General features: G+C 40.1%; 1 protein-coding gene across 4 annotated transcripts in view; it reads left to right on the top strand.

Moving 5' to 3' along the window:
- The window catches only part of ADAMTS3 (ADAM metallopeptidase with thrombospondin type 1 motif 3), a 129,344-nt gene that overhangs the window by 20,545 nt on the left and 84,004 nt on the right, over nt 1-24,795 (top strand). For all 4 annotated transcript variants that reach the window (XM_085222694.1, XM_085222695.1, XM_085222696.1 and 1 more), the window contains exon 4: nt 21,785-21,941. In XM_085222694.1, coding sequence (XP_085078820.1) covers nt 21,785-21,941 — 157 coding nt within the window. The remainder of the gene's footprint in view (nt 1-21,784; nt 21,942-24,795) is intronic.

The following is a 24,795-nucleotide window of genomic DNA, read 5'->3' as shown; positions in this document are numbered from 1 at the left end:
GGCTCAATCAAATTCACGATAACACAGCTCAGTAATATTTATGTATGCATCTGCCTTAATTCTAGTGGATTGTCCCAGCTTCATATGGGTTGATTAAAATCACTTTTTGTGTTGCAAAAATCCTGGGCTTTGTTACATGTTTTTTACTCTTCAGTGAAAGTGTTGCATTGCCACCAGCATATTTCACGGACCTCTGTTGTAGGAGAGAACTTCACATCCGTTGCTTTATTGGAAAAAATCCTATTTAAAGTAGGACTGTGTTGTACATTTCCTTTCCCATAGTTTGGTGCTTTAATTGTCATTTAATTCCTTCCCCACACAATTCTTTAGGTTATTCCAGTAAGGCTGTGGTGTCTGCTTTATGCCCTGTGCTTACTTTCTGCTTCCATACATGGATGTTGGAAGGTGAACGTGAGGGCTTATGCTTGCATATATGCACTTAAGAATTACATAGAGAAAAAGCTTATATTTCTCAAGGGGTGTAAAAGTTAAACTTGAAAATCACCTTTATTAGCTCTTAGTTTTTTTTTTTAATATTTTGGTGTGGCATATTTTAAGGAAAGGGGGTCTGTCTAAAATATATTTTAATTCTATGTGTATCCATCTGAAAGTGTTGTGTGTGTGTGTTACAAAGCAGAATGACTGTGTTCTTATCTCTTGGCTCACTCTCCATTTTCCTGATAGAGTGCCTTGCAGAGGCGAGAAAGCGGTTAAGGTATGAAAGAGATGCTTGTTTATGACTATGAATATGTGAAAATAAACATTTCTCATGCATAATTTGGACAGGTTTGCATTTATATTCCAAGAGTGTCCAGTTATGGTTTTACAGCCCTTCTTGAGCTAAACTTGATGGAAAATAAATTTTGCTAAACTTCTTAAATTTAGAGTATGCATACTGTAGCATTTTTGAGGTATGAGGGCTATGCAGAAGGAAAAGAGAAAATTACCCCTGTTTTTGTACGATTAAACAAAAATTTTCCTCCTTCACTTCACCCTCAGAATGCTACTGAATCTGCTCTTGAGTCCATATTTTCCCAGGTTGTGCAGAGCCCAGGAGGAGCAGGTGTGGGTGCTGAACACTTCCCATCAGAAGCAGCGTTGGGTGGGATGGAAGTGGCATTACCAGCACTAGCTTTTACATCAGCATCTGGGGCCAGAACTCTCCTGTCTTGGCAGGCCTGGCACTTGCTTCACTTAAATAACCTGTTTCACGTGCGGCAACAAAGTGAGATTCAGTGCTTTCATCAATGTCTGTTCCATGAGTACTGTTCTGTAGTAAATAAACTTCTGCTGTCATTTGTGATTAGCTAGCATGTGGTTGGTCAGAGACTTGAGCTGCCTGCAGTTATTGGAGGTGGTTCCCTTCAGCTGTCAGGGTTTAGCTCAGGCTTGCTGTAAAGAGATTTTCAATCTTAGTACCAGTTTGCAGTCACTCTGACAAAAGGTGTGATGCACTGTTTTGTAGGATGCATGCTTGAATAGATAGTTATGCCTTGCTTATACCGTGCCACCTTCTTCTGCTTTCCATGATGGGGAGCAGGACCACAGGGACGCATCCCTCTTCTGCAGGGAGACCATAGGCAAATGACCTATGTGCAGTGAGAAGCTTTGAGTGCAGGAGCGTGCTGCTGTCATCTGAGGCACTGCCATTAGGAACTGCCACTACTTTGCTTGTATAAGCGAGGTACCTGGCAGACTAAGGGTGTCTGTTCCTTTGTGGTTGGTGTGCAATTCAGGGTATAGATGAGGAGTATAAGAGGCAAGGATACTACATGTGTATGTTCACAGATGCTGTTGCATGCATGTAACACAGTACCTTCCTGGAAATGGTTCTGCCTTATGAATACCTTTCAACCCCAAATTGTAATAAATTTCTGTTAAAAAGCTTTGACTGAATTGCTGAAGCCCTGCTTTGCTGTGGCTGACCTTAAAAAAAATTGCAAGCCCTCACCATCTGCTGGCACCTCAAAGGGGGACAACCCTATTTCCTGAAGCATGACTCCATTTAGCGAATGCTTGCAAACTTAGCAGAGCAAATGTCTTTTTTACATGGTGAAGGATCACCCAATCCCAACTGTTAGTGGTACCAGCAATTCCATAATAGCTGGAGACAGAAACAAGATTTTCTTGGGTGGTAGCAGAGAGAGCCCTTCTTGTAGGGAAAACATCCTCCAAATTTCACAAGATCAGTTTTGTTTATTTTTCTTCACCTGACTGATAGGCTGCAATAGCCACTGGCAGGGGCAGTAAGCCTTTTTTCTACCTGAATGGAGAATTTTAATGGATAAACGCTTCACGCTGAAAACTAACATCCCTTGCCTGTGTGGGATCTGTAGCCCTGGCTGCACTTAGAATGAACCAGAGGGTAAATGTTTCTTCCCTGGTGCTACTGGGATGGGATGATTTTCCCCATTGCTGTATCCAGAGGGAAGGCTTTCTTTCATTATCTTGTTATTACCATATCAGGCACTTGTGTAGCTTTTGGAGGAAATCAGTTTCCAGACATCTTTTGCAGTTTTCTCCCTTGAACCATGACCATTCAAGAAAGGTGAAGGTGGTTTAATTTTGGATTTGGTTGTTTTTTGTTTTTTTGTTTTTTTGGAATGGGCTCGCAGGAAGCATCTGTATGGCGCTTTTTGAAGACTGAAAAAAAAGTTGTTCCTAAAAAAGTTTTTCTTAAAACAGGGTCTCTATTATGCTTTCAAAAGAGATTGACAGCAGAATTTTAAATCATTGAAAGCAAGGATGAAAGTAGAATCATTCCCTTCTCTTCGACTGCCCGTAATTCCTCATCCTTTAATTAAGAAGTGATGACTGCCACCCACACTGTTACTGATGCGTCTTTTAGGCAATATTTCTACTACTCATTTTTTTCGTAAGCCTTCTGTATGTCTTTTGCTGGAGCAGCAGCAATGAACATGATGTCCTGCCTGAAAGTGTGTTTGAAGAAAGTGAAAATAACACCATTTTATGAAAAAAAAAAAAGAAAAAAGAAAAAAGAAAGCAGATTGAAAACTAGAAAAACAGCCTTGACTGGAATTCACAGAAAAGCATAATTGTTTAGCTGACTTTAAAGAATATTTCATTTGATCGTAGAAAGTTGAAATTCCAGAAGGCCTGTGTGTAATGGACTGGCAGACCTCTTTGCCTGAATGAAGAGTTCATCAGAAGCAAATGGTTGCATGATCTGTTGCTGTATCAGTTGATGCAACTCTTATCAAGGCCATGGGATTTGCAGAAGGACCTCAAGGAGCTTGTGTGCTGAGGTCCAAGGAGGGAGGAAGCTGCTGACCTTCCTTTGAAATGATTCTAAATGTCAGGTGGTATATGGTTGCCCAGAGAAGGTGTGGATGCCCCATCCCATCCCTAGAGCTGCCCAAGGCCAGGTTTAATGGGGCCCTGGGCCCCCCTTATCCAGTGGGTGGCAACCAACCCATGGCAGGGTGTTGGAACTGGGTGGGCTTTTAAGGTCAAGACGTTCTGTAGTTCTGTTGTATGAAACAGCTGTGTCTGAGTGCAATCAATGCTCCTCATTTTGTCCTGTCTCATAAAACTCAACGGAAACTATAACTGGTAGAGCAGACTGAAGTCTGTGAAGCAGAAAAATGGGAATTTACATGTTACTCATATTTGCATCCTCTCTGCTGATTTTTAGTAGTAACTTCTATTTAAAAGTATGCAGACCAACTCAAAAGTCAACAAGGAGGAATAGCCACTACTATTGCATTTGGCAACGCGTGCATCCTCTACACGCATTTGAGATAAGCCCACACTTGGTGAGGTGGAGACACATCAGAAAGTGAATCTGAGAGCAGTTAAATGATAGTGTCCTTAATGAAAGTGGTTAAAGAATGGCCTGAAACGAATCTCTATGACTGGAAGCTGCTCTGGATATCTATTTTGTAGCTGTTACTGAATCACACCCTTTTGTCTTGGATATGTATTTTTACAAACCAGTGTTTTTAGGGCAGTTTGACAAATAATTTCCTTTCTGGATTTTTGCTTTTTGTTACCAAAGTAACATATGCTTCTTAAACTTTTTCATTCCTGGAGACTTGCAACTAACAGTTTATAAAATAGCCCAAGCTTATTAAAATTAGAAAGAACAACCCTTTTTTATAGTTTCAGTAATAAAAAACAGATTGTGTAACTTCTGTGGATGCCTGATAAACATATATAGTGCACATGAATTGGGTGCTCATTCATGTTCTGCCTTCACATATCACATGTGGTAAAATATATGTCTCAGTAAAAGAAAGTAAATAGATACTGAAGTAGTCAATGTTCTCAAAATTTAATCCTTGTAACCTCTCTCAAAGCTCTTACTGACTGTAGTGTTTGTACTGAATTTGAAACTGCATTTTGTAGAGTAGAGATACAGAAGCCATATTCAGTAGTGCCTTTTTTCATGTTCCTTGTTTATTCAGCACCATACTTATTTGTATCTGGAATTTTGACCTCAGAGCCACATGGTCTGAGGTTTGCAGAGGAGCAAGAAACAAGACAGGATAGAAAGTATCATGCAGCATTACTGAAGGGAAAAAAAAAAAAAGGAAAAAGCAGAAGGCAGGCAAATTGGGCTTGTCTCCTGTAGGAACTGACCATCTGTGTGCAAATTATTACCTTGTTCGGAGGGTCCCACGGAAATTCTTATCATCGCTCTCTGATCCAGGCCCTGAAAGAATTATGGAAATGAACTGGTCACTTTGACCTCCTGACCTCATATTTCATCACGAGTTTCCTGAAATAATGGATAAAACTACTGTTGCTCCTATGAATGGGCTAAAATATTTACTTCATTTAGATTTATAACTCATACTCGGTTTTCATAGGCTGTTTATGCAACTTGGTTGATAAATAAATTTGACATTTTTTTTTTCTAAGCAGTAGTAGTGAAGCAATACATTAGTTTTCTAGCCACATGCAAATCAACTGTCATTTGCTTTTCTTGTTTTATACCTGAGTAAATTGCTAATGTTTAAAACTGCATTTCCTTTGTGCGATTTTACCGTGGTTTTACAAAAGGATGTTGAGCCAGTTGAAAAGAATGAGTCCGTTGTAAATATTACTCGCTTTAGCAGTTCAGTACTTTGAAATGGTGCTTCCTAGCTTTTGAAGAGTAAAATACATCAATTTTCTGTATCTTCTCTCTTGCATTAAAAACAAACAAACAAACAACAACAAAAAAAAACTGACAATTTTCTATTATCTTGGAAAGCTTTTTATGTAGGGACTTAGGGACTGTCTTTGTTATCTACATTGATAGTTTGCCAGTAGCATTAAGACCTGTACAGCAAAGGACCTCTGAGTATAGCACTTTTGACTCTTGTGAAAGGCCAAGTGCTTTGCAAAACTAATTTATTTGCTCTTTACAACGTAAATTAGCAAACCCTGGGAGTCAATACTTGTGAAAATGAAAACCGTTAATGTTGAGCCAAGCTGTCCAGTGTCTGTACTGTTTCTCAGGAGCATGTAAGTAATCACATTTGATTATTTTCAGTCTAGTCCAGAGCTGTGTAATTATTATTCTGTGTTTGTGAAAATGATCTGTAGAAGCTCCATAGGCAGAGAAAGTATAGGCAACAGTGGAGACAGTAGCCTACTGGAAAGCCTCAGTATAAGCCCACTAACCTCTAAAATCAGTGAAGATGATGGAAATAAACCCATTAGTTTCTACTTCATGAATGCAGCAGAGAAGAGTCAGAAGGAGTCTTAAAGGTGACTCAAATTACCCTTCTGCTGGAATTTGGTAGGTGCCACGTGGGAGGTACTAGCTCATGGATTTGAGCATTAGGACTCTAGGTACCTAATGCCCTAGAAAATGGTAGAGGTGATGTCAGTGTTGGAGTACTTCAGATGGCTTTGTCTTCCACAGTGTAGAATGCCATCACATGAAGTGTGCTGCATATCTTGGAATTTGTGAAGGAGAGGTAGAAGTGTGAATTTGTAGGTCTGTAAACACACATCCAGGATAATGGCAGGATGGGCTAATGCTTGCTGCTAATGTGAGCACACAAATGTCACTGATGAGGGGATATATTCAAATTGCTGTGGTGCTGAAATGTAGAAGTCACCCTCTAGCACTCAGGGCCAAGACAACCATAAAAGCTCTGTGAAGAGAGTTCAGTGGTGCTTCGGTGCAGTTCAGTCTTACAAGTGGAGGTAGGGATTCCTTACCTTTCTTTCTCCATTCTCATTTCTCCTGAACCTCCCTACACAGAGCCATCAGGCATAGCTTGGTGCATGGCTGTGGTGAGTGCAGGAGGAGAGCTGCTACATGAGAGCTGGCCCCAGCTCACCTGCCCTGTGCCAAGAGAAAAATATCAACATGAGACCTGATGGGCCAGCTTATGAGCTCTACATGGGCAGAATGGACCATGCAGATACCCCAGCATTGCTTAATGCAGTGATTCATGTCATCGTGCATCTGGGACGTTTGTAATTACTGACAGTTCTGCAGCATCATTCATAGCTAATGCATACAGACAGTAGACAGATAAATATTGCTAGTGTATGCCACAACAAGCATAATGCTGCTGGCCTCAACTGTCCCCTTTTCCATTCCCCAGATCATTAGGTGTTCATATTGTGGGATTCTTTTCACTTACTTTGTAGTTTTGAAGCGTGCGGCATTTGATTTGAAGTTATTTTTCCTTCCTTGAAGGCTATCAAATGTCTTTGCTTTTTGTTTTCACTTTTTGAAGGAAGCTGTGACTTTAATGTAATCCCATGACTCCAGGAATTGGGGCAATACCAAGCTTACCACAGGTACTGGCAACACAGCGCATACAAAAGTTACCTGTGGCAGCGGGCCTGAGTGCCTGTCGTCACACATACACACCTCTGGCTGCTTTCACAGAAGTGAATTTTGCTGCTGCATATATCTTTTCACCATAAAATAGCTACTAGCACAGAGCCATATTTGCCACAAAGATAGAACTTGTACTCAGTAAATATTTTCACAGAGATATGCTGGGCTCAGGGAGATGCCTGACTGCACTGAGCATGTTCCATGCATACTTTTCAGTTTTTAATAACTGATATTTTAAAACCGCAATTCCTTCTTTAAGGACAAAGCATTTTTCATGCCAGTTTTGTGCCGTTAAAATGAATCTCTGTAGATTTTCCAAGAACAAAAAATAGGGACACATTTTTCCACATAAAATCAATGTTTGTTATTCCTTTTTGTTTTCATATTACTCTTAAGGGGTTCTATTGATTTTTCGTAGACTTTCTGAAAAGGAGAAAAAGGAGCCCAATTTGGATTAAAACCAAGCGTGAGAAATTTTAGCATAAAGGAATTTTCCAATGTATGTTTGTAGAAAAGAAGTAAAAGCTTAATTTCAGCCCTGCACAGTGGCCTGATAATATAACTGTTATTTTTTTTTTTGTTCTGTGCACATTGAGCAGAATATTGGCTAGTTTTGTGACTCTTTTGAATGTCTTTTGCCTTCCTGTGGTGATGCATCAATCAGCGGTTGAGAGTGCTTCTGTTCTGCAGAGAAGCAAGCAGAGATTGTGAGAAGATTCTGCTCTTGTATGGGATGCAGACAGTAACATGGAGCAGTTTTAAGTCCTGTCCATTTTCAGAGTGGTTACAGTCTTCTGTGGGAGCATCAGGTCATTTTCACTACCCCACCTTGTGTCCTGTTTATTGTAAATCTACAGCTCACTACCAGTCGAGGACTCCAATGGCACAATGCTTTTAAGGGCGGCTTGATCTTAACCTATTTTCGTTATGTTCTCGGTTGATCGTGGCACTTAATAAGAATCTAATTGTTAAAAACAGATATAGTAGATCTTTGTGGTTCTGATCCAAGTTCCTAATTCTCCATCCTCTGTCTTTTCTTTGCGATATTAATGGACCATTCAGAGATCGTGATCTCTTTCTTGTGTTCTTAGTTTTTACCTTTCGATGTTGCAAAATGATTAGTCGTGCATGGCTTTTGTCTGCGTTATTTTTCACAGGCTAGTGACTAATGACCGCTCTTAAAAGAAAGTTTACATTATTCAGATAACACAGTGTTCTAGAAAAGTTTTAAATGCAAACATGCTTTTCATTTAAATTAGTTTATTAACCACAGGAAGAACTGTAGTTGAGGAAACGAGTGTACTGTTTCTGGTCAGTTTGACATTGGTCATTTTCAGTACAAGTGTGTCTTAGCTTCTTATTCTTAACTAGTGTCTGTAGTTTGGAAGAGGATATTAAACATTCCTAAGTTTTCATCCTGTTTCTGAGCATCCATCCTGGTATTCTGTCAAACAAGCAACATTTTTCCTTATAGCTGCAGAGGCTTTTTTGCTTATAAAAATCTGATGTTAAATGATTGGCTGAGTAATTCAACTGGTTGTGAAACCTGAACAGCATGCACTGTTTTAATATTTCAATTCAAAACTCTTTAATATTTTTAAGGATATCCTATCCTACTCTAGGAGCTTTTTTAATAAGAAAAGTCTTCTCCTTGCTGTCTGTGTTAGCCTTCGAGGAATAAGAGCAAAACGATTCAGGAGCTCTTGCTTTTATTATGAAATATATTGCAAGGAGTTCTACAACAGATAAGACTTACTTTAACATTGATTTTTTTATCACATTAATCTTCCAGAGAGGAAAAATTAACCACTACACTCCGGCTTCCTATACTAGAAACAGCTCAAAGGCTGTTGGTGCTGAGGAAGCCCACAAGTGCGAGTGTTCTGCCTCGAAGCCGCTGTGTCTGCCTGGAGCCCAGGAAGCTCTGGAGGGGTCTGTGGGGATTGGAGGTCCATCTGTGGTGGAGAAGGAATTTCATGTGCAACCCTCCTCTCTCCCTCTGTAGGTGCCCAGCAATTGTATCAATAACATCTGCTTCTTAAAATGTGCAGGTTACTGCCATATTGGTTTTTTCCAGCATTCTTCTAATGCGTAGTATTTTTTTATATGCCAAGTATGTTGAGGCCATAAATGCTTTAACATGCAGAAGATGTGCAGCAAGAGAAATATGTCCTTTTGGACGGCTTCCCCCCTCTCCTGCCAGCCCTGAGAGACAGGGATCTGGATCCCTTGTTGTGACGTAGGAGCAGAACACGGGTGGCAGCCTGAGTGCAGTGCCACCCACTGCGGGTCCCAGAAATAGCCTGTGCCATCTCCAGGCTTGGACACTTTCCAAGTTGTGGTGCTGCCTCTCCCAGGTTCAAGAGTTCCTTCTCTGTGTGTTTTCCTCTGCTAACATCTTCATGTGGTAGGGAATGTATTAGTACTGGTGCCATCACAGTCTTGATTTGTCACATTTTCAGCTGCACAAACAAGTGATGGAAAGAACTGTTTGATCAGCGTGGAAGAGTGAAGCTGTGTATTAATGTGCAATGCCCATCCTCGAGGCTTTTGCCTCTCTCCGGCTGTCTGTTGCATGGACCAGGCCTTCGCTTGTCCGTTTCATTTTTTGGCAGTTTTGTCTTTTGAAGTCTGCTCAGCAGTGGAAGGCTGTTCCTGCTGATACCCACTTTCTCAAGGACAAGCTCAACGCACTCCATGGCACTGAGGAATTGTGGTCCTTCTGGGGATGGGACAGCCTAGCAGCTGCCCTCCATGCAATGTGCTAATAAGGATCTAAATTACTCAGAAATATCATGAATGGAATAAAATGTGTGCTATTTGATTGCTTTCACTTTATTTTATTTTGATTAGTAATTATGTTGATCTATGCAAGCAATAACTAGAGAAAATAGAATCAAGAAAAACGTAGGTAAGCATTAGGGAGATCCTAATATCATAAACAGAGAGGGAACTCTACCTTAGTTTGCCAGATGTGTTTTGTATTTAATTAATGAGACTTGTATGTATCTATTAAGTTACTTGACTCCAGCTATCCAAAGAAGTTTCACTGAACTGAGATTTTATGACATGTTCTTTGAAGGTATTAGGAGGATGGCTGAGCTAATGATTTTTGTTTGGTGTGGAGCACTGCTGTGCGCAGTGACTACAAAATGATGCTCGGGAAGGAAAGGGGAAAAAAGAGACTATAAAATCTTTTATCTAGCAGGAAAATGCAGCTGTGCTGTCAGAAGTGTATCTGTAAGCATTCTACCACAGATTTTAATGCCTAGTTAAAAGATGATGAACATACTTTAGTATCAGTGATACATGAGCTTCTGCAGCTTAATAAACGAAGCTGTGGGACTAGACAAATGTGCTTCTACTTGTCAGTCCTCTTTAGGGAGAGAATGTATTTTGATTATTCCTGTTTCTAATTACCATTTTGTCTGTATGATGTGTTCTTTGCTAAAATGTGATGCCTTTTTCCTACAGGTGTCAAGACTTGACTGTGTAGGTCAGTGACATGCAGCTATTCCATCAAGATTTAATGTTGTCCCCCACTGTGTTTAATAGACTGGATATTTTTTGTGCTTGCTTTACAGACTGCACATGCTCAGTTAAATCACCTCTCTGGCTAACCCCATCAAAAACTGATCAGGAGTGATCTGCTGATACTGCAGCACCTACTGCAAGCTGCTCTTTGCCTCTGCTGTTATCAGAAGCTGCTTGACCTTTCATAGGATCGCTAAGTTTGGAAAAGACCATTAAGAGCATCCAGTCCAACTGCCATTCCATCCCCACCATGCCACTAACCATTTCCCTCAGTGCCTCATCTCCACGTGTCTTGAACACCTCTGGGGATTGTGACTCTACAGTCTCCTTAGGTCACCTGTTCCAATTCCTCACCACTCCTTCTGAGAAGAAATTCTTCTCCGTGTTCAGTACCGCATGGCCTTGGCACGATAGGCCGAGCAGATAGAAGGGTCCTTTGCAGAAATGCTAAGCTTAGCCATCAATACTGCCAGAATTCTGTCTCTGCTCCTGCTTCCATGCAGGAATCAAGAATCATGCCCAGAAAAAAAAAAACAACAGGAGAAGCAAGTCAATTCACTCGAACAGTTGTACCTCTTTTGCATTTGTCTCCTTCAGCCTCTCAAAATTGGTCTTCACCAGCCTGTTTCCAAGCCTGGGCATTTGGGTCCCTGTCTGCAGATCACGGGGTATACATGATGTGTAGGGTACATTGCTCAGGCTTGCAGTTTTGCTGCTTTGCCTGATATTTGAAGTTGTGCCTATCTGCAGCAGAAGCTCAAAACTACATCAGAATAGATATTTTTACAGCACATGAAAAAATTCGGGAAAATAGCAGTTATGAACTGAAATGGCGCATCATAGGGTGAAGGGTTCAGCTTCAGAAGTCACTAGAATACGTCACTCTTCTTACCTTGCATAAACACTTTTAAAGAAAAACCTGGAGGATCAGTTGATTGTTGACAAAGTATGGCTGCTGTGTGGCATGAGATGTAATGTCCGAATAGTGCATTGAAGGCATAACCTCGGAGTGACACATGTAGGAAGCTTATAATCAATTTCCACCTACTGTAGCTCTGTTTTGGCAGAGGCAGGCAAAGCAAAGTGTGCTGCAGGCAAAGCATCCTTCTTTGCTTTTATTTTTCTTCCAATAAAACAACCAGTGTTCAGTGTGGCTCCAAAATTTTTCATCTTTGGATTAAAAAAGCGAGCAGCAGGTAGCTGTGACGCAGGTTTTGCACAGTCATTGAACTGAACACACCTTAAACTAACAGAGAGGGTGAAAGGTAGTAGTGTTTTTGCACTGAATCTGTGTTTTTAGACGAGGCAGCACCTTTTATATAAAAGCATGTTTATATCGACTCCTTAAGAAGTTTAGACTGGAGGGCTGTCTCCAGAAACTGTCCCCCTCCCCTTTTGCCAAGTCCCATATGTTTGTCTTGGCAGGATGTAGTGTCTGCTTGGCTGGTGCTGGGATATTAAATTGAGGGAACACAGAGCTCTTGATGCTTTTCAATAGGGCTTCTATTTAGTTAGTGGCAGGATAGAGCTGTCAGCCACCTGCGATTGTCCAACCAGGAAAAAGAGAGAAATAAAAGGGGTGGGGAGAGAGCCCACATTTTGCAATTTTATAGATGTGTGGACAGAAGAAAGCATTTTCTGGGAGTCAGCAGCTTTGTGTTGGTTCGATTTTCATTTAGTTCCATGTGTACTGGGTCCTTGTGCTGTCATTCTGTCTTCATCAGTGTTAGTGGAAGGTGAAATAAATGATGATGCAAGCTGAAACAACCCAGGTTGGCTCAAGCAAGTTTCTCATTTAACTTATCACCTGTGGAGAATGCATTAAGAGATTTTGTTAATAGCCAAATAATTAATGGCTCAAAGACTTGTCATATTTGTTGTACAAGACCACTGTTGGCAGTCGTACAAGAGAATGGTGCATGTCTTCTCTGTCTCTCTTCTACCACCAACAAATGCTTTGAAGAATGGAAGAAAAAATTGAAAGGTTTGAAGAAATCTGCAGGGGGAGTGGAAAAGATTTTTGCGTTTTTGCAAGCCTGAACAATGTGTTGCTAATTGCCCTTACTCATTCTCTGATTTGCTTTAGGTGGTATCATATTTCTTTCTCTCTAATTCAAAAAGAAGATACATGAGAAGTCAGTTTTTGGAGAAGATTACAGTCATGAAGGTGAGGCAGGAGGGCTGATATGCAGCACTGACTGGCAGCTTGTCTGAGAGAAGGTGACTTTGTCATGTGAAAGAAGAGTGTCCTTCCTTGTTGTGAAAGACACATGTCAGGGTGATGGAGGAACTGTTTTCTAAACAGGCTTATCAGCTCTTTGAAGACAAGCTGCAAACTTATATAGCTGTCACACAGGCTCACAGAACAGTGAAGTATGTATTTTCACAGACCTGTAAGTATTTGGTTGTGCTTCTCTGACCTTGCCTCTGTAGTCCCTTTGCTCCTGCTCAGATGACAATTGATCTGAACAGCTGTGGGCTCTGGGCTCCAGAGATCTTAGCATACATTTTAATACATTTTACAGACAAAGCCTGTCAATGTGTTTCCCCATGTCCTCCCTACTGGATTGCAGCCATTGAATATAGATCTTGTTCTTCTAATCAAGCAGAGTAATCACCCTCCTGAGCGTGGCGTCTCCCCTAGAACAGGAGTGGCTTATCGCGCAGGAAGTTTTCCCCTTTCACACTGAATTCTTAGCTGTCTTTGGGCTGGAAAATAACTGTCCTGACTCTTTAACAGATGGCAGCTTGCACAGATGCTGTGGTGAAAGCTACTACCATCTTCTCATTTCCACTTCCTAGGTAGAATCCAGCTGCATCACTTGTTCTTACTGCTCTGTATTTACACATGTAAAGCTACTGAATGGTGTAAAGTTGGAACTTTCCTCCAGAGCAGAGTTGGGTTTTGCTTCCTCAGATCCCTGTGGCTATTGCTCATCTTTCTCCATGTAGTCTGTGAGTTTCTCACTGAGGACTGTTACTGCAGTCTGACTTCATTAAGGCAGCCTCTTTCAGCTCAGCAATTTCAGCCTGCTTTTTAATCTGCTTCTTATGTTATTGGCAACCCACTCTTATTTGGAGATGAAAGCAGAGCCTTAAATATGATGTTAAATTTCAGTTTTGTAAGCTTTTAATGTCTCCTCTTTGAAATCTTCGCACTAAAGATGTGGTATTTCTTAATTATTCTTTATATTACAGATGAGTGTAAGTATCCCAAGCCAGATAAAAGATGCCTGTAGTAGGAACAAAGATTCTTATGTTCTTATGTAGGAGAATGCATTGAAGCTCTATTGATCATGTATCCCCTCATGGCGCAGTGTAATCAATTATATATTGGATGACTGACTTTTTAGATTGCAAAATTTTATGCCTCGGGTACAGATAAAGTAGGTCTAAAATGTGTATTCAGCTGGAGCAGTTACCATTTTGCTAAAAGCCTATATAATGGTTAGTTGCAAGAAAGCTACATCAAATAGGCAAACATTTGACTTTAGGATTCCACAAGGGACTTTATCTCCCTCTTCACTCTCTTCGGTGTATTGTCTTCATAATAGCAACTGAAAGCAGACAAGGCATTTAATCTAAGAATGTGAACTCATACAAATCTAGTAAGTATGGATTGTCATGAATTTGTATACTCAATATTGTCAGAAGAGAGTGCCGTTTGATGTTTATCCATTTTAAGCACTGAGTGCAACATGGAACAAGTATTTGCATCCTGGTCTCCAGAGCTAACTAACTCACCAGGCCTGATGTATCTCATGCAACAGAGTGCTGTTTGTCCTGTGTTTGCAAAAAGCTTTCATTAAAGATGTAATCCCAGTTAACTGCCAGAAAAGCACTTACATGATAATCTTGGTTGCTAGTTTGGAACAGAGAAAAGACAAATTTAAAAAAAAAAAAAGAAGAAGAAGAAGAAAGAAAAAGGAAAAAAACAGAAGTGATGAGTTTTAAGTCTGGAACAAGTCTGAAAATGAAAGAGTTGATTAGTGAAGCCTGAACAGAGCATGGAGAGCACGTGTGGTGTGAAGAATGCTTATTATTGAGAGGAACATTTTAGAATGTGATCTTTTCTTTGTCACCTAAGTTTGTGTGGTATGTATATATACATACATACATAGATATAGATAAAGATATATAGATATATATATATATATACACACACATAGATAGGGAAGGGGGGAGAGAGGAACCTGATGCGTGGTTGTCTTCAGAACCAGCTTGCCAATAGCACTGCACTCTTTATAGTTCACTGCTATGTGTGCCACATTGATGTGGGACCAGCCGTGTCACAATTGGTAAATTCTTTGGTATTGTATTTCTGATTTGCTTAAGGCAGTCTTTCATGTTCAGTTCTCTCACTGTTTAAAACTGGCTTAAGGGAAGTAGCTGCTAATTAATGCCTCTGTTCCCCTGAGTATCACATCAACATTTAAAAAATTCTTTCTGTGTAGTACAAGGGCACAAGAGGCATCAAAAGAACTTAACTGGTATATTAGCTTCTCAGTGGTAGATTCATTATGACCTACTGAAACGCATTCAACTCTAGGGTTTTCAAAATAGAGATACCAGCTGAAATCAAATATTGTGAAGGTAAATGCATACGTAAATGAAGCTGATAGTAAAATATGGGAAGGAAAGCATTCTTTTCTGAAAATGATCATCATACTGTATACTCACTATCTGTAAAGTCAGTGGAAATACTACCTTAAATCTCTTTGAATTTCACTATAATTCAATGTCATTCTACTTAAAAATAAGAATTCCTTGAGATATGAAAATGAACAGCGATGAATTCCCTGAGCATGAAAGTAGAGCTGCTGGCATACAGGAGAGGTCATCAATGGCAGAGTAAAGATCTCTATCTTACAGTCTTTAGTTTCAAGTAGTCACTTATTTACAAACCATGTTGGGAAGCACATCCTGAACCTTCACAGTTCAAGCTGAAAAGTGGAGGGCTTCTCCCTTAATACTCTTTAATATCCCCTGTTTGTGTTTTTTTTTTTGTTTTTTTTTGTTTTTTTTTCTTTCTTCTAGCTTTTAGCCCTTCTAATGGAAAGCTAAAGCTTGCTGGTTTAATGTCCTTCAGGAGTCAGCTGTCTCAGTGAGCACTGCTTGATGAAAATGCAGCCAGTAGCCAGTTGCTGAGCAGCATTAGCTGGGGATGTGCAGAGAAAAATGGGAAAGTGAACTCTTTCCCAGGAGGGGTTTGTGTGACACTTAGTCACTGAAGTCACTCTGCTTTTCTCTTAGTGATTGATATACTGGTGTTTTTCTGAAGGACTATTGGATGAGCAGCATGGTCGCAGTCACCCTGCTCCCATAAGTAATCCTTGCTGCTTAGATTAAGTGGTGTGGCCTCTCTAAGGAAATGAAGCTTGAATGAGCATGCATGCAAGCCAGCAGTGCATAGCTGTGGTTGAGTTGGCCCTGCTGCTACCAGGGAAACACTCATCTTCTGCAGCACAGGGTATTGCACCAGTCTGGGCTTCTGCTTACAAAGCTCCTCGGCTGGAGCCAGGAAAGTGCCCTGGGGAGGTGTCACCACATTGTCTTGCTTTTTCTTCTCTTCCTTTTGGAGCCCACAGTGATTGCTATGGTATGTGATTTAAAAAAATAAAAATAAAAATCTGTGAAATGACGCTTGGTTGTCCCAGAGCTTGACTCCTTGTGCCGATCTCCCTTTGTTTGCATTCATAGCACACCAAATGCTCTGTACTTGCAATTTCTTTAGCATCAAAGCAGTACATGTTGAATCAGGTAACTAGCAATAGGATGAGAGGGAATGGCCTTAAGTTACACCAGCAGAGGCTCAGGTTGGGTATTAAGAAAACTTTATTCTCAGAAAGTGGTGATGCAGTGACACAGGCAGCCCAGGGGGGTGGTGCAGTCACTGTCTCTGGAGGTGTTCGTGGACCATGCAGATGTGGCACTGAGGAATGTGGTTAGTGGGCATGGTGGGGATACATTGGTGGTTGGACCCGGTGATCTTAGAGATCTCTTCCAGCTTTAGTGGTTCTGTAAGATCCGATGGATGCTGATAATATATAGTACGCATACCTGGATCCGCTGTAAACATGGACTGCTTGAATCATTCTGTTCCCCATCTGATTGCTTGTTCCCATTAAAGATTCCGTGATCTTTTCAGTTGTTTCTGTTGATGGTGTGCTTGAAATGTGTCTGGTGTAGATCAGCATCTACTGATGGGTCAAGTGTGCTGCCATGCTAAGTGCTGTAGCACTTGAAGGCAACCCCTTCCAGGGAAAGCTTGGAGACGTCAGTGTGAGATGGGGGCTGCCAATGCAGGTTGTGCTGTAGCTAGGAGCAGTGAAATATTGCTGATGGGTACTGTAGTTAGAGGTCTTAGCACTTCAGAAACTTAACTTTTGTCAAGCTTTTTTCGTGGTTAGTTGTGCAAATCAGTACTTTGCAAAGGAATTAGCGTGAGAAATTGTAGCTTTCATTTTTGAGGCAACAGTTTGTCCATTGTAAGAGAGAACAAAACAAAAAACAAAAAACACCAGAACTTGCAGAGAGATGGGCAGTAGAGACTGGCATCAAGAGGTGAGAGCATTAACTAACTTCTCAGCATGGTAGTTAGGATGGGAATACTTTGTCTTAGGTTTATTTTGTAAAATAAATGCACTATAGACTGCAACAACCCAAAGCATTTCCTACCCTGGGGTAGCATTCAATGTCAGGTATTAGCAGCACTTGATTTGATAATGGCTGTGACTGCTGCCTTGCTAAACAAGCGCTTTCACTTTCTGACATTTGAGGGTGGGCTTTTCAAAACACAGCTGAGAATTCAGTGACATGCCCCCATTGCAAAACACTAGAAATGGGGCGTTTAACTTCCTAAAATACTTTTGAAAATCCCGCCCCTACTGTTTACTCAAATACTGAAGTTAAATGTGTCCATTCTTAAGGACCACTCTACAGCTCTCTGTTGTATTCCTCCAAATGAATATTTCTCCCCCCCCCACTTTCAGCTAATGCCCTGTGCATATTTATATAGAATCATGTTCCCCCTTAAATGCTGTTGACTTTGGCTCAGTAAGGGACTCCTTATTTAACCTGCCCTTGTAGACGATTTTCTCAAGCCTTTGCATCATTTGTAATTCTTTTATTATTGTTGTCTGTGTCTTTTTGCATTTGGAAAAAAAACAGTTTTCCAGATTTATCAGTGGATTATCTAGTATGAGTACATGGTTTGCTGGCTCTGGGAAGTCCTCATAGGGGGGCTGCCTGTGCCGCACTACATTTGGCCTTGCTCCCAATAATCTTTTATTATGAACTTGGACAGGACCAGCTCCTGCATCTATTTAATTTGACAGAAAGGCTTTCCCTAAGTTCTCTCTGCATCACTACTTCTGCACTGGGGAGGGCGGGAAGAATTGCAGGGATGACATGGGATTATGGTCAGAAATCATTTGAAGACAAAATTATGGATACTGTGCAGCAAGGAGGGTGGGGAGAAGGTGTTAAACAAGAGCTTCAGCCTATTTCCCCTATGGTACATTTCACTGAGGGGCATTTGCTGCCCTTTTAAAAATGGGAGAAGTGCATCTGTAGGAACGCTGAGAAATTAATCTACTTCTCTTGAGTCTCAGTCAAGGTGGGAATAGCGCTGAGAACAGGCAGGTTTATTCTGGGCCTTCTCAGTCACTGTGCCACAAAAGCTTCTTTTGGTTGTCAGGGTTTTGTTGTGTTCTTGTGTTTACATTTTAAGGCAAATGAGGGCAGTTCTTGATAAACACAGAAGCACAGATTTCATACTGCATCTTTCCGTTGGTGGAAACTTTGGACGTTATTAATTTGTAAGAAAAAGTATTAAAATTAATAGCATTCCAGGATTTCAGTCTGTGCTTTCCTGTATTGCTCCATAAATGTGCTTTTGTGGAAAAAAAAAAAATCCACTACATACTTCTTTCTTGAAAATTCACTGCAATCTTTTCTCCAAGTGAGTCTTTAAAAATATGTGCTCAAAACACCTGCTTGCTTATCTGTCTGGTCAGGAAGAAAATGCTGTGTTGACAGTAGAGTTTACAGTGAAGATTCTCTCGGAAATGTAACATCTGCATATACTCCTCTCTCTGCATTCATTTGGAAAACTCCAAGCTCTTTTTATTGAAGAAAATGTAGGAGAGAAGGAAAAAAACACAATGGAAAGAAAGCTGGATTTTGCATTCACACTTGAGTGTAGGCTGTTAAAATGGACCTGAAGTGTTCCTGTTGATTCTACATTTCTTTTTCCAATGAAAGGGACAAAAAGAAAATAAAGGTTATTTATAAAAATGTGTCTGTTGGAATATGCTTTGAAACATAAGACCATTCTAGTTTTAAGTCCTATGTATTCAGTGTTAGAGCATATTAATTTTTTTTTTTTTTTTTTTTTTTTTTTCTGCAACAGACAGTATAGATGAGTATTTCAGAAGTGGGCAAATTACATATTCGAAGCTACGTGAAAAATGTATTGAACCTTCACATAGGTGAGAGAACACCAAACTTGCAGATGAAGCAAAGTGAAACAAGGCTGAAGAGTGTGGAAAGGGTGACGAAGAAAGTCAGTGAGATGCAGTGCTGAAAAAACTCCGAATGTGTTCATGTTAATATAACAGATACTCCTTCTTCTGGTTTTAATCCGTATTCATTTTTCCTTCATCAGCCCTTTAGGTTTGGCCCTTTGACTACAAAACCACAATTGCATGGTCTCTGCGATAAATCTTCCTTTCTCTCACGGGACTGCGGGGAGCACTGTTTTTCCAAAAGGCACATCGTGGCATGTGGTAAATGGTCTGTGCAGGCCGCCTTCAGTCTGTGTGAGCCATTTGACTCTGTACTTTTAATTAACTTCTCTGCTATGCCAGGGGGAGATTGCGAGCTGTACTGGAGGTCAGGTCATTGGTCTTACTGGATCCATGGGGGTCATCGTTCTCTAGGAGACCCACGTTGCTGACAAGCAGTCTGAATTCCAGCCTGTGGACTCCATTAGTAAATGCTGCAGAAAGTTTGTGTCACGTTTATTCACGGTTACCTGCCTGAACCTCCTCAAAACTATTCCAATCCACTGAACTTAGTGGAGTTATCCGTTTGCATAAAACTGAACCAAAGGTAGAGATGTGCTTTATGTCTGCATAAATAATCATCCCTAATAACTGTTAAAAAATAAAAATAAAAGTCAGTGTGCGTTATGGTGATTAGTTTAGCATGATTATGTGAAATGGGTACAGCTCTTCTTAATTAGTAATTAGACTTATAAAATAGCTAATGTTTTTGTCTCATATTAATACAACAAAATTATTGGTATTTATGAAGTTAGGAGGAGTCTTTGGAGGAGCAGATAATGAGTTGCAGCTTAAGGGGGGTGGAATGTGTTAGGTCTGTCAGAGTGTTTAATGCGGAGCTGTAAAAATGGAAACTGTACTTGATGCTTGCAGATTATTCTTATATTCCTTTCACAGGAAGGCACACCCATTCTCAAAAATATAATTGTGGGCTCTCTCTTTGCAGATTTAACGCACACAAGAAGAGGCATACGCATTAAAGCTGGAAACTGGAGCCAAGGCTTCAGTTCTGTGCTAAGCTCTGACTTTGGATAGAAGTGCTTTAAACTCATAACTCATAGGCAGTAGCTTCATAGAAGGCTTTTTTGGGTGTCATTTTTTATTTGTTTTACAATTATTATTTTTTTCTTTTTTTTTTGCCAAGTTAGGGTCTTACATGGCAACTGTACATCCGAAACTTATTTCTGCTTCTTCTGCTTAGGAAAATGGCAAGCAAATAAGCCATTAACAGCAAAGGGCATTTGTTAATTCTCAGTCTAATTATGTGTACTGGCCACATGAACTGATTTGTGATGTCAACCTAACTTATTCCTACCAAAAATTTGACTTACTGTTGCTATTCCTGTAATGAAAATACAGGAAAAATGTGGTACTTAGATGTTTGCAGTTTAGGTAAAATATGAAGAAATATTGAAGAAAATATTTGAAGAAAACAAAAATTGAAGAAATATGTATGTAGATGTAAGAAAACTCATGGAGCAAGGAAAGCTTGTGGTACAATAATCTGTGCCATTTTGGATATTTTGACTAAAACATTCATTCTTATACTTTGTCAAAGACCTTTGTAATTCTAATTGTATGTGATACATTATCTAAGTTTGAACTATGGTAATCTCTGTTTATTGCAAAATAAAATCAGTGTAGCTGTGTCATAAATAAGTTTGATGGCATTCAGAGCTGGAGTAGATGGCATTCAGGCTGGAGGAGCCCCTGGAGCAGTTTGTTGGGATTACCTCATTCATTTGGATTTTGAGATGCTTGCTTGCTCTTCTGTCCATTTGCCCCAAGAGTCATTAGGCAAATCAGTCAGTCATGGCAATCCCAGAGCCTCTCTGGGGCGCCTCTGAAATGCTTGCCTTTTTTTTTTTTTTCTGCTACATTTTATATACATGTTCGTGTTTTGTATATTAATGCTGTTGAGAATAGCTTGCAAATTCATCAAAATACGTATTCCATTGGTGGGTTCTGACACCTTCGATTGCTCCATACCTGGTTTTCATTCTCTGTCATGTTCCTGCTTTTACTTGTTGTGCCAGAAGGAACAATATCGTACTGCTGCCTTTAAGGGCAGGTTCAGAATCTAGGGCCTTTTCTAAGGATTTTCTAAGTGACTGTTTCTTCACGTGTGTTGCCAGATTTCCTTTACCAGTATTTACTGTGATTTATATACAAGTGCCAGCAGAGAAATTTTCCCTCCTGAGCTCAAATCTCTTTCCCCTTGAACCAGACTGAGGCAGATGTGACTGCAGCAAGTTTAATTGTGGCAATCATCAGAATGAATCTGCCTTCCCTCTGAAGCCATTCCACAGCTTCTACAGATGAAAGAGATAGAGAAAATGTTCTGAAGAATCATCAATGGCTATGTAGTTAGAGGATGGAGCCATGAGCGCTTAAGTAGGAAGCCGTATGATATCTGCTGATTTTAATTAAGTAAAATGAAAAGCCTGAGCTGTGAGGGATTCAGAATATGTCTATGAGTTAAGGATTTGCAGGACATTGCAGTACATAGTTTTCAGCATACCATACATGGATTACAAATTAGCTGTATATAACATACAAGTAATAAACTCCTGTATGACTTTGGTGTTGGTTGTTTTTTTGGTGGGGTAATGCATCTCATATGTATACAAGATTTCCTCTTATTATCTTTGAATGCTGGTCTCAGCCAGATGAGCATCCTTAGAATGCAGAGGATATTGCCTCTGGCTGGAAGTCTGTACAAAGGAAGCCCACTGGTAATTTGATACTTACAGTACAGTAATATGCTGAGTGTTTTATGCTTCACCTCTGTTGATATTTGTTTTTAAAGCCACAGGCAAGGCCATTAGGCTCTCAGCTGATGTATTTGTGTGCTTTCTCTCTTCCTTACCAGGCTGGTATGATAAGAACTGATGAGGATGAATACTTCATTGAGCCTTTGGAAAGAGGAAAACAAATGGAAGAGGAAAAGGGAAGAATCCATATGGTGTACAGGCGATCAGCTGTAGCACAACATATCACTGATACTCTGCCTGATGTCCACACTGAAGGTAGTGTACACCTGTGTGCTTGTTTACAAATCTCTTCCAGGTAACTGTAGCCTACTGTAGCTTTTGAAAGAGGCAGTTTTGACTGAGCTGCTGGAAAAGACAGTTTTTAAATATTTTCTTAAAATACATCAATGTCATGTATACAGTTTCTCTGCCAAGAGCAGCACTTGTGCATGCGTCTAGGAGACCAGAACCTAGCCATGAGATGTTCTCTTCAAGAAATGTTGCAAAATTCATGCTCGGTTCCTGCTTAAGCCAAGAGCAAAGTTCGTACTGATTTCAGTGGAAATAAGTCAGAGCTCTGCCTAATATGGTAAGATGTTATGGGACATGTTAATAGAAATACTCATATGACTTTAATATTCTAAGTTGTTATTAAGGTCCGCCTGTCTATGCAACTTCTGTTTAAAATTTGGATCTTATTTCTTTCCAAATAATAGCGGAATTGTGCCAACGGCTGATACTGCTTTCCCCCTTCTATGAGTTGCAGTTAATGCAGTTTGAAAGCAATTGTCTTAACTGGATATATGCTTCGACAAATTCCAGGGTTCCTCTCGGTCTTAAAGATAATCTGGTCTATCTGAGAATAATTATTGTGTAGTTTTAATCTATTCCAGCACATGTTTTTTCCCTTGTTTTAATATTAAATGAATGCTTACAAACCAGCATATTGCATAGGGAATGTTGAAGTTTTTGATGCTGTGGATTAAAGAGCAGCTTCATTCCCCTTCTGCAGTCTGTTTTTTCAACATCTCTCAGCTTCTCAAATTCCTTTTGTACTTCCTTGTGTTCACTCGTTCATGCAACTTATAAGTGTTTGAAAAGAGCAAGAAGTACAATACAGAACTAGAATTAGATACAAATATTAAGCAGAGAGGATGTAAGCACTCCCTCATCACCAGTTTTCATGAATTTGAATTATTTGGTGTGGGTTTGGAATTTGGTCTCTGGAAAAATTAGGTAGGAATTGACAAGCATTTCAAATAAAATCCCATCATCCCATCAGGATTTTATTATTCTTTCAGAAGGTAAGTCCATGCTGCACTATGGCATGGCAGTATCACAGCAGGTTTGGGGATCAGCAGCAATCTGAACCATACAGGCCAATAAACCTAGCATTCCTCTGAGCTCTATGCTGCCAAAAGTATTTTGCTTTTGATAACCCGAATGAGGGTATTTTAAGTCATGCATCTCTGTTGTGTGAGTGAATGAACGATGCTAAAAAAGAGCTTTTATGCTAATGATAAAAGGCTTGATGCTGTGTTTCTACCTTGAAACCACTTTGTCAGTTGGGCTGACAGAGTCAAACCAGACAGACAACAGTACATTTTGATGATGGAGCCTCTGGTCTGCATTGGTGAACTCAGCATCTCCTTCCTTTACCATGCTTCATGTACTCACAGACTTTATTTGCACATGCTTTGAATCCATGGAAACCTTTGCAAATTCCAAGTAGTTATAACATGGGGAAAGGCTGCAGGAGCATGCAATAGCTGCGGCCAATTATTCATAGCTCTGTGGAAGAATTTATAAATTCCAGTTTGTAATACATGAAGATTAGTGAGAGTGTCTTTGAATGTTGTTTGGCATGTGGTCAGTGCATAAAGCTCTTAATGCCTTCAGCATATTCTGATCTTCTGCTTGCTTGGTGGAAATCCTTAAGAACAGCAGCTACCTTTTTGAAACTGGTAGTGATCTTTTTAGTTAGTGTCAAGGCCATGTGTCTGTAGCTGACTTCTTTGTGATCAAGAAGACCAAAAAGGCTTGTGTCTTACAGGTAGCTTTGTTTTGTCCTTTGGCAGAGGAGATCTGTTTCTATGATGCTGAGTGTTCATTTGGAAACGATCTATGCAGTACATAGTACAGCCCTTATTGGTGAGGGGAACTGAGAACCACAGAGGCACATGTGGCTACCTTGAGCATATTCTGTGAAAAAGGAAAGACATGAAATAAGGCAGAACTTGATCATATGTAGACATACTTCCTGGACTAGGGGAACTTACTGTGTCACGAAGTTACTCTGGAAAAGTCTGTTTTAAGTGGTAGTGGAGGATATGGGAGAAGAGATGTCTACCACATGTGTAGAAGGCTTGTCAGTCTTATACTGAAACTGTAGAGTGCAGTGTGGCATTTCTGGGATTGCTCTAAGCGTGGTTGGTACTATAGAGATCTGAGCAGTACAGATCCCAGGTTACCAACCTGTTCACTCTAGCAAAAATGAAGAAGTGCAAACTTTTAGTTATGGTAGAGTTCAGCCGACTGTGTTCATTGTGCATTCAGTTAGGTGCTTTACTGATGTACTACACAAATATTCATACAGAATGTTTGTATATGTCAATTTACCTGAGGCAGTATCTTCTGATGAGGGAGCTCCATCAAAGCTGTCACTTTCTCATACTTTCTCTAACTGATATTTCTATATTGGTGTTGTCCAACCTTTTGGCTTGCCTGAGCTGCACTGAGTGAAGAAGAATTGTCTTGGACCACATATAAAATTTATCTGTAGTTAATATGTACAGGCAACAGAACTTTTTTTATTTTTTCCATTTTTTATTAAAGCATAAAGAAAAGAGGGCAACAAAAACAGAAAATCAGAGGTTTGGGCAGCATTTGTTTTCTAGCCATCCACAAGATACCTTTTCCCTCTTCTTTCTTTCATAATTTAAAACACAAAACCAAGGAATGCTGTCATGTTCATCCACTTATGTATCAGTATGTTTACAATTAAGTTGTTGATTAATGTGTTTTGAACTTTAAGTTCCTAGAAGTAGTATTCGCTGATTTGTGGATAATTCACATAACTATACTTGGGTGAAAGTGTCCAGTGATGCCAAAGTATGACCCAGTCCTGTAG

The sequence above is a fragment of the Meleagris gallopavo genome, chromosome 4 (assembly GCF_905368555.1).
Source record: "Meleagris gallopavo chromosome 4, MGAL_WU_HG_1.1, whole genome shotgun sequence".
NCBI lineage: Eukaryota > Metazoa > Chordata > Aves > Galliformes > Phasianidae > Meleagris > Meleagris gallopavo.
This window is presented reverse-complemented; position numbering and strand designations above follow the sequence as displayed.